Here is a 10,677-nt window from a genome sequence, read left to right on the forward strand (position 1 = left end):
CTCAGCTAAACAAGGATGTGAACTGCAACAATCATTGTGTTCCAGGTTTCAACAGAATCACTAAAGACCCACTGCACAAAGTGGTCTGTGATAATCCAACTCAATTTCATTTACACCGACAGCTCACCTTGGATACGTTTTATCAGTTTAATTCTCACCACCACCCCCAGGTCCCCTCTGCAAATGCTTTCCACCTTATGCAGCACAAGGTACTAAATTCATACCAATGACTTGCAGAGCTCTGCAGTGACAAGAGATTTTTCCAACAGAACACCACAATCAAATTTCTAAAGGTGTTCACTATAACTTGTTGGGCTCTGAATTTTGTAATGTTACCTCTAGACTGACCCAAAACTGTGCCAGAAAGATGGGCCCTACAGGATTCCAGTGCTGATTTCAAAATCACAACAGGCCTTTGTTTATGAAGACAAAACTGGCCCCTCTCCTTTAATATTTTCAAACTTTCATGCTTTGCATGTTCATTTGCTTGTGTTTCAGTCAAGACTGCAGATGTCCTGGGATAAACCACAGCACTAAAAAATACAGTCATTTGTCCACTTTCCTGACTTGCACACTATCAGCTCTCAGCACTAATTGTGTACAGGCTGCCCCTTAACATTTTGTTGAAATAATTTTAAAGTGGTATATTTGGTAAAATATTTCTAATACCTGACTGATAGCCATTTACAGCAGCTTTCTGAATCAGTTTCTTGTGAGAACTGTTAATGTGGTGACCAGATATTCCCTACTGACCACTGAAATCCCAGGGAAAAAAAAGGAAAAAAAAAAAAAAAGAGGAGCATGCAACACATCCAGAGATTCTGGGACTCAACACACCATATTTGCAGTTTGGTTGCTCTATTGTTATGAGTTTAAAAGGTTTAGACATAAGGTTTGTCCCACACATAACACTGGCAGTCTTCAATATAACTATTTTGTTAATAAAGTATTATAATGCACATAGCTATGTAAAAAAATTATAGATTTAATGGTGTAACTATATTTACAAGACTCTTCTAATGAAACTGTCACACTGCCTTCTAATTGGGAAGAGAGAAAGAAATATCCAGGCACAATCAAGACAGTTTAAGTACACCTCAATGTGCAGTGATCCATGAATCCCTTATTAAACTCTAGAGATCCTTTCCATCCCCTACTTAGCAGGAACATAAGTCAATAACAAAGAAGCACTAAATTAAGTTTTCACAAGCCTGCTGGTCTGCTATAATTGAGTAGGAAACTAAAGGTTTTGAAGCTTTCTTATGCACTCTGTGTCAATAAAACGTATTTTTCAGGCTGTTGTGTTTGAGAATATGCACATTCAAAGACTGGAAATAATTGGGCACCTATGTGTTCCCTTTATCTTTACCTTCCCAATACCACACTGTTTTGGGTCTGGCTGAGCTGGAGTTCATTTCCCCACAGTAGCCTTCACAGTGCTGTACTTTGTAGTGGTAGCTAGAAGGGTGTTGATAACACACCGGTGTTTTGGGTACCGCTGAGCACAGCACCAACACTGTGACATTCCTTCCTCAGTTGAGAGCAAGATCCTGGGAGGGAACACAAGTAAGCCAGCTGACCCACACTGACCAAAGGGATATGCCATACCACATGACATCTGCTCAGACATAAAAGCTAAGGCAAGCAGCAGAAGGAGGCATTCATTGTCTCCAACAGCTGCCTGCTGAGGAACCATCACACGTACCCAAGCCCTGCTTCTCGGGAGTGGCCGACCATCACTGCTCATGGGAAGCAGAGAATAAACCCTGCTACCTTTTGCTTTTGCGTGCGCAAGCTTCCGCTTTACTTTTTGCTTTAAGTAAACTGCCTTATCCCAACCCATGAGCTGTTTTCCATCTTATTCTCTCCCCTGCCCGGCTGGGAAGAGGAGTGATAGAGCAGCTGGGTGGGCACCTGATGTCCAGCCAAGGTCAACCCACCACAGGACTTCAGGACTGTAAAAAAGGAGGAACAGAACCAGAACAGAGGAATATTCTCAATGAACTGTTTGGTGAGACAGCTATGAGAGGAAATGTTTTCAAATAAATTCACAAATAGGCCTGAATAATTCATGACTGAAAATTTTACAGGCTGCTCATGAATAAAAAAAACCCCAAACTTGAGAGAATTCATTATTTGAGCAAATTACTTATACAAATCTTTTTCTTTGTATTATTTTTAGCAATTTTATACCACTCAGCAGGTATAAGGACCTCTACTTTACTAAGCAAGTAAGAAGAACTATGGAGTCATGAAGACTTCTGTGATTTGCTTTCCACCTGGACTGCAGATCAACAGACGGGCAATGACAGAGAACAGAAACCATATGGTTAAACAGTTAAATTACCAATTCACAATTTCACCAGTCTTTGTTATGAATAATCTATAAAGTGAAAGTCCCTTCATTTTTCTGCATCCTTCAATGAACAGAAAAAAGGTTCAATACTGCCCACTAATCCTCTCTGTGACAGAAGTGATAGTCGAACTTTAGAGAAAAAGCATTAAAATTGTGCATGTAGAGGGTGACACTTCCCCTTAATAACTTTCAGCAGTCAGCAGATTACACTCTTCCTAATTCAAAACTATTGCAACTATTGTGCCTAATAATAAAAGGATCAGAGAGAGCAACCAAGGATGATCAAAGATGTGGAATGACCTTTTTTTTAGTGAGAAATTACTTCAACTCTCAATCCAAGAAAGAGACAAAGGAGATATGAAAGACATCTGTAAAGTCATGAGTGTCCTGAATTGATTATTCACTAGTTTTCAGCACACAGGGCCTAGGACAGCAAGCAAAACTGGGAGGTTCAAAATATTACATATAAATTAATAGGGAAGTTCCTTCCCACTGCATTTTGTGGATACTGAAAACTCACTATCAGCTCGAAGGGAGACAGAAGTTCAGGGAAAAAAAATGTGCATTGAGGTCAATTAAATAAAAATATATCTAGCAATGTTTGTGCAGGTTTTCCCAGGTATGCAATTTTAGCCACTTTTGGAGAGAGAATAAGGCCCATCCTTTTGTTCTTATAGATACCATAGGTAGCTTTTGCACTCATATAAATCTGTTTATAGTTATTTCTATTTTTGGCATCTATACAAACCACCTGTAGGCAGAAATTTCAATGTTTGCCAAATGCGGATACTAGTATTTTCTTTCTTAATCTTTTATAATTCAATCACTAGAGCAAGATGTATGGCAGTGTCTATTATACTCAGATTACAGGGGTCCCTGGCACGGTGGCAACTTTTAGGAGACAACAACACGAATTATAATAAAAGAGAGGCAAAATGCAGCATCTCTCTCCTTCAAATCTTTTAAAGATAATCCTAATCTTCATGCTTGTCATCAGGATGGAATAGAAATTTGTTACAGTCTAAAAAGAATTTAAGATACTACCACCACCAAATCAGAGAGGAGGAAACTGTGTTTCTGTAATAGCTAAGGTCAAGACACTGAGTTGCTGTTTCTCCTGGCTCCAAAAGGGACCCAAACATAGGTCTACCACATTCCAGAAAAACACTTCGGCCACTGACATGCTGATTAACTTATAAAGTGGAATTAATTCCCTGCTTTGAATACTTTTTTCAGCACTGAAATCCCCTTTCACCAATTCCCCTTTCATTCAGTAAGAATCTGTTTCATGGAAATATTTCTGAGTAGCTCCAAACATGATTAATGAGCTAAACCAAAAAGCAAACACAAACCCAAAATATTAAAAGGAGTAAAAGTAAAATCCAGGGAGTAAATTACTGCAGAAAAAAAAAAAAAAAGATACTCAGGTTCTGAAATAAATGTAATAGTAGATTTTCTTCCAGTGGCAGAATTAGGTAGGAAAGAGGGGAAGAAGGACAAAAACAAGGGAAAAGACTGCTTGTCATCTTGAAATGTTTTAATACAAAGGCAAATAATGATGAAAGAGACAAGGTTTCATTTCAGAAGACAAAAGCTGGTATAGAGAGAATCGATTACACACTGTAATTGCATTCATGCTTAAAAGCCATTAGCATGAGAGCCCTATACATGCTTCAAGAGGGAAATATAGTCTTCTCTTTATTCATGTCACTGAATACTCATATAGGCCTTTAGGGGATTATTTCAGAATTAAGACCAGAGGAGGCTAAAGCCCTAAGACTATTTGGAAAGAAATTTCTTCTCTTATGCCCTATTATATTTGCTGTCAATCAGCAGCTCTTTCTTAAACATACGGTTACTGCCAGTGATTTAGGGTGGACACCCAGAAAGGGTGGAAGGGTCAAGTGGAGAAAAGCACTCAGTTGTTCTGTGCCTGGCATGCTCCTGGGCTTGCTATTGAAACACTCAGACATTCCAGAGGCTTCAGGCTTTGCCAAGGGACAAAGATTTTAAGCAATGAAATGTCATTTCTGAAGGAAATTTGGAAAGCCAGCATATCCACAGGCAAGTAAAAACTTGCTTCTGAGAAGTTTCTCACACATCTGATCTTATGTACAAACTAGGACTGCAGTATAGCCACTGGCTGCTAAAAGAGAGCAGCATTTAGAAAAAAAAAGGAGTAGGCAAGAAGAGACTTCATGAAAACATTCCAGTCAGTCATTAAGATCCTACTCTGCAAGCTCTATGGTGGTGCTTTTCTAGTTAAGACCCAGAAGTTCCCAAAGGATTTAGAGATACCCATGAACTCCAAACTCACAGTTTTCCATAAACCAGTAATCCAAGCCTCTACTGGAACATAATTCACCCAACTCTATCTGAAGAAAGAATGAAGAGGAGAAATATCACAAAAGGCAACTAATGTGAGAAAGACTGAAGAGACCTTTCCTTGGGAAAGGAATTGTGACCTGGGGGAAGACTGAAGGTGGGGGGATACACAACACAAAAAACCTGGGATTCATATGGTATATACAATACCCAGATTGTTTATTCTGGAGCTTACTACAGAATACAAAAGCGAAAAATTAGCATGTAATGAATAATTTATTTAGCACTTTGCTATTGTTTAAACAACTCACTTTCATGAAAGCAATGTGTACTCAAGCAATAAATCACTGTTTAGCACTCTGTTACAAGCAGAAGATAATACTTGACAGTATTATTGAGTGATGTTGCATGGCCACATGCAACTACAACAGAGATAAGGATGATGTCCTTTAATAATAGACTGCCCCTCCCTCACTCCAGGGAAGAATTGGGTCTTTAAAAATAAAACTTTCATCCTGGGACAGTAGGCGTAGTGAAACTTAAGACCATAAGTACCTTTTATCTTTAGGCCCCAAAAGTGCCCTGAAAACATTAATTGATCACTCTGAACAACAGCTCTGTGATGTAGGTTGGTTTGGTTACATCAAGCATGCAGAGTTCAAGAGAGTTTGGTATGGAAGGCAGGGTAGGAATACTTACTGTGATGAACTCTTAGGCCTTTGCTCTTGAAAACATTCTTTCCTGTCCTGTAATGGATGGAGAGATGGGCTTCATAAGGTCCAGACCTGCTCTAACATTGAGTCCCAGCTTCCATCTTGTTCAGCTCTAACAGGACAAGAGTAAAAGCTTTCTATTCCCCTTCCTGTAATTCTACTGTCTTTTTGAATCCAAACAGATGGGAACATACTCTTTTTAGCCTGATCTTCAGTCAGTGATGAACAACACTACCCTAACATACACAAGGTATGTTTCCCAGAAGCTGAGAAAACAAACAAGCCTTGTGCAAAGATCATTTTTATTCCACACAGTCTTTTGCTACTGCGTTGAGGACATCTATTCTTCCAAACACCTGTTCATCCAGAAATACTCTCTAGCATTCCCTATGCATCTTACACTAACAAATAACAATAAAATGCATCACTCTGTCAACAAACTTGGTAGGTCTCATCTTATGGCAACCACTGTTAATGGACCTAAATTACAAAATAATTTCCCTCAGTCCTAAGATTTATAAAGTGCCTAATGAGGTCTCTGGTTGCTAAAATTAATTTGGTCACTTGTTACTCCTCAACATTGATAGGAAGAGAAGATGAAAAATCAAGTCCTTGTGTTCTCAGCTTCTCCCAGATCAGCAGAAATCTCAGGGCCAAATTCAGCACAACACTTAGTTTGTGTGTTAATCACATGAACAATACTACCAAGCAATAATTTAGTGCACCTTGTTTGCCATAAAAAAATAAGAAAAAACATCCATTCAGCTTGCACTCTCTGGTCAACACAGACAAGGAAGTAGGAAAGTAACATAGGGCTTTCTGGTGTCTCTGAACATTCACCACTTGCTCTAGAAAGAGACACAGCAGCAGGTAAGGACAACTAACCTTAACTAATTGGATATCTTTATTGCTGAAAATCAGATCACTCCAGAACTCCAGAGGAGTGAGCCCAGTCTCAAACAGAGACATTTCAGCCATTACCTAGTATGTTTTGTCATCTGAGTATATGCCTGATTATACAGTTCCCTGCATTCTTCCACCCACTCCAGCTGCAACAAAATATGCCAGCAGCAGCTGTTTGTATTAAGCTAGAAGGCATCTGGAGACCAATTGTAATGCAAAGGTCATATTTTCCAAGCTGCTTATAGACAGTAATTTGTAAGTGTGTAATGTCACATGTTGTCAATAATTCAAGGTGGGAAATTTAAACAGCTAATAGGTTATCAATTCTTCACTTTCCCACCTTATCCCTTTCTCCCTGAAGAGCTGTTAAACACTGCTTCATCTGAGCATATTCCTTGAACCTCTGACTCAAAGGTTTCATTTGTTTATGGAAAGAAACTTAGGATGGCAAGATGTAAGTAATCCCTTAACAGGTACCTAGGGATCATAACAGACATAAAGTGCACATTTCAGACTTGGGATATAAATTGCTGTTAAAGGTCTATTTTCACTGGGGCTCTATATTCTATAGAACATGTTGATGCTGTCAGAATAAAAACTGTTGCATTTTAGCAAAGAGAAGAGGACTTAGTCAAAAACAACTTGTTAAACGAAGTGAGATATATTTGAAGTAAGGTCCTTCCCTCAGTTCTTTTGGGGGATAAAAACAAACAAACCAAACACATACACAAAACCCAGTAACTAAAACATGAATTATGGGTTGTTTCTTTTTCTCTTCCCACTACCCCATCCCATTTACAGCCATCAGCCAAAGACTAAACAGTTCCCATGGCTGTCATCAACTCTGACAGCCAGCCAGGGCAGGACTAGTAACAAGCACAAGCATCGATGTAGCAGTAGTATAAACTTTTCACCTTGGAAAGCTGCACCCATTTGTTGCTGCATTCCCAACTAGGATTCCCATAAAATTTGTTCGGGTAGTACTATTTATAAGGAATATATAAGACAAGACATACTAATGCTAAATATCTTTATGGATGCTATTAGGCCTGAGATACCTTTAGCAGCACTGTGGCCAAAATGACAGTTGCTTCCCAGTTAAAATAAAAAAAAAATTAAAAATATCAAGGTTTTTATTCTTTAGAAAGGCCCTCATTGCTCTCTACATCTTTCCCTCCCCTTCAAACTTGAGTCTTATATTTCTCTTCCTACAGTTTTTAACTACATTAGCTGCCTCCTAGTTATAAAATAAAAGGAAAGGCACATGTCTACCTGCTGCAGCGGTTTCATCTCTTAAAGCTAATGGGCAGGACAGTAACTTGCACCTCACATCTCCTCCTTCCCCAGCACACATTTTTATCAAGAAGCTATCTCCAAAGGAGGGGAAAGTCAAAGCGTATTACAACCCAACACACAAAAACCTTGTTAACCTACTAAGATGTGTGACTAAGATCCTGTTATCTGAAGGATATCAAAACTAAGCTGCCTTCTGCCTACATCCTGCAGGCTTTGGCAGAAAGCGTAGGAGAGGCACGGCAGTCCCAAGTGACTGGCGACCTTCATCTTCATTTCTCCTCCTTTTCCTCCTCATTCACTGCCAAGTGAGATGTAGGGGGAGATATTCTCATTTTGCTACATACAAACCACTTAAGTTTAAGATTTTCGTGTGGTCTTTTGAGAGTGAAAAGTCAAGTCAGTTCCTGACTTCCTCTCTTAGCAAGGGCAAAACAAAGGACAAAAGGCTACAGGGTGGAAGCCCATTACCAGAATTGCAACACCCAAATCACTGACCATTTTTTATAAAATTCAACCAGTGCTAGACTGTCACACCTGGATGCAATAATCATCCTGGTGCAACAATGATGATTAAAATGATCCTGTGGAATCAAATGTTCTTTAGACTTCAGACATTATAAGAAAGAACTCTGGTTTGGTCATTTCCTCTAGTGAGAATATCTCTGATAACTAAAAAAAAACCCCACAAAAACTGCAAGCTCCTTTGTGTATTTCTCAATCACTTCTTTCAATCTCTCTTAGCTATGCTTTGGGCCAACCCCCTCAGCTCTTACATTAAACAAAATCATACTAACAAACAGGTGCAGGGAGGATTTTGTTATTGGGAAACATCTTAACCCCTGAACTAGCCCACACATCCCAATTTCCCTGATGGTTTTGCCATATACCCTTTATTAAAAATGAACAGCAGTGTACCAACTGTCATTTTCAAAATTCCTATAACATGAAAAAAAATTTTATTAGTGCTTATCAACAAAACTATCCACCCTGACTGAAGTGTATAGCATAGAAATATGGCCTATTCCTCTCAATAGACTGCAGAGAAATGTATTGTTTCATTAACTGTATCACTTCAACAGTGAAAGCTGGAGGAAACACATTTTAAGTTCTTCTCAGAATTTCAGACACTAATACAAATATTTTAGACTGAAAATTTGTGGTTTCAGGATTTCTTCCACAGGTGATTTCAGGGTATTCTTCCACAGCATGCTACCATTACATAAATAACATCCTACGGATACATACTGTATGGGTAAGAACCATCCCTTAAAATCTGACAAGGGATCCAAACACTTGAAACCCGGCAAGTCACAGATAACCTGGGAGCACTAGAGCATTGGTTTAGAGATTTAATTTCAGAAGCACTCAACAGCTTGAAAATTATTTCTCTACCCTCAGGTATTCCTTGTCTACAAAAGAAACACTTTGTTTCTGAGTGCAAACCTGCAGCCAAAAATAAGCATCTCTCCCCAGTGGACATTTCTGATTTTTCAGCATTGCATTCCCAAATTCTAGTCCACTGATCTTTTCACTCATCTTTATTAAGCCTCCTCCTATAGCAAACCAATCTGCCCTTGGCCTTGAGTAAGTAGGGGTTTCAGAGATCTGAATTTTGCCCCAAAGCTGGACAGTGCTTCCATACCTGTCTCACCTGCAGGCCATTACCCCCAAAACATACTAGAGAAATAGCATGGATTCGTTATAGCAGAGAATCATCCTGAATTATTTCTAACAGAAATTTTCAGCCCTGTCACCAGTTCACTGACCCATCTACTAAATTTGTCTTACACTTACAGTCAGCCATTTGTCAAGACAGGTATGAAATGAAGCTTTATATTCCATTCCCTTTGACTTATGTTTTCCATTTGACATGTGTGCCTCCAGGGAAGCACAATATTTTCCCCACCACCTCTTCTGCTTGCTCAACACCTGTCCTTGAGGAGAATGATATTTCCCTATTTCTGCCTTTAAGCTACACAAGCAACTGAATGAATAGGTCTTATGTAAGAAAAACATTCTCATCATGTCATCTACCACCTTTATCCTCAGCTGCTTGTTCCATACAGATCACTAAAGAAAGTAGATTATTAGCCTTTATCTTTGGCTTGCCATTAATAAAGTAGCTCAGTGGTGTAACATAAGCACCACTAGCAGTGTATATTCCACAAAGAGATTAAAGAGGCAGGAAACAAACTGGTATTACTCTAGTTGTTTCCAGTGGAGCACCAACAATTTCCATCAGTTTGGGAAACCATTCAGAGAAGACAAGACATTCTGAGAAATTCCTACAGTTGGGATAGTGCACTTTGAGGAGCAGATCTTAGCGGAAAGCAGCAGAACATCGTGAATTATTGCCTCCAACTTCCTTCACTGAAAGATTTGCCTCACTAGGAAAGACACACAGTTGGGAAAACCCAAATGAAAAATGACATAAGCAAGGGTTACAGCTCTTGCCCCCACTGCACTAATCTCAGAAGCCTCCCAAAAAAGAGTTTATAAACTGCAGGAAGCTCAGCTCTCCAAGGGCTCTCCCTTATTCTTTTTCTACTGCAGAGAAAGTTTCATGCATACATTTGAAGGCCACCCCCAAAAATGAAACAGAGAAGGAAATTCTGTTAGGACTGAACTTCATAAAATTAAATTTGTCAGGAAAACTAATGACAGCTACTTCATAATTTGCAAAGGACAACACTGATGCTATTTGCACTATGCTAACAAAACCCACACCTGATAGTGGAGGGTGACTGGGGAAGCAACACTGCACACTACCTTCACTGTGAAAAAGCTTCCTCAGTTTTATCACTGGACTTGCAATATCTGCTTTATTAAAGATGTACCTAACACTACAGGAGGGGCTTACATGTAATTTTATGAAATAACAAAAACTTGCTTTCCCATTTTTGTTAAAAATTTAGAAACTATGACTAAAAAAAAAAAATCTCACAAAGCAGAGTCAAGCATATACACCCTTCATCTGGAAAGAGTCTCATAAACCTATAAACTGTCATTATGATTTCTTTTGAATAGTGAAGATGTAATACCAAGACACAGCATCACCACACAATGGCTTCTCCTTTTTCTGTA

General features: G+C 39.0%; 1 protein-coding gene across 1 annotated transcript in view; it reads right to left on the reverse strand.

The window, feature by feature from the left end:
* LOC103753888 (VPS10 domain-containing receptor SorCS1) overlaps positions 1-6,372 on the reverse strand; it is a 191,189-nt gene extending 184,817 nt beyond the window's left edge. Inside the window, exon 1 of the mRNA XM_029958578.1 lies at positions 6,280-6,372. Coding sequence (XP_029814438.1) covers positions 6,280-6,372 — 93 coding nt within the window. The remainder of the gene's footprint in view (positions 1-6,279) is intronic.
* Between the last annotated feature and the right edge of the window lie 4,305 nt (positions 6,373-10,677).

Source organism: Manacus vitellinus, unplaced genomic scaffold (assembly GCF_001715985.3).
Source record: "Manacus vitellinus isolate BGI_N305 unplaced genomic scaffold, ASM171598v3 scaffold_15_pilon, whole genome shotgun sequence".
NCBI lineage: Eukaryota > Metazoa > Chordata > Aves > Passeriformes > Pipridae > Manacus > Manacus vitellinus.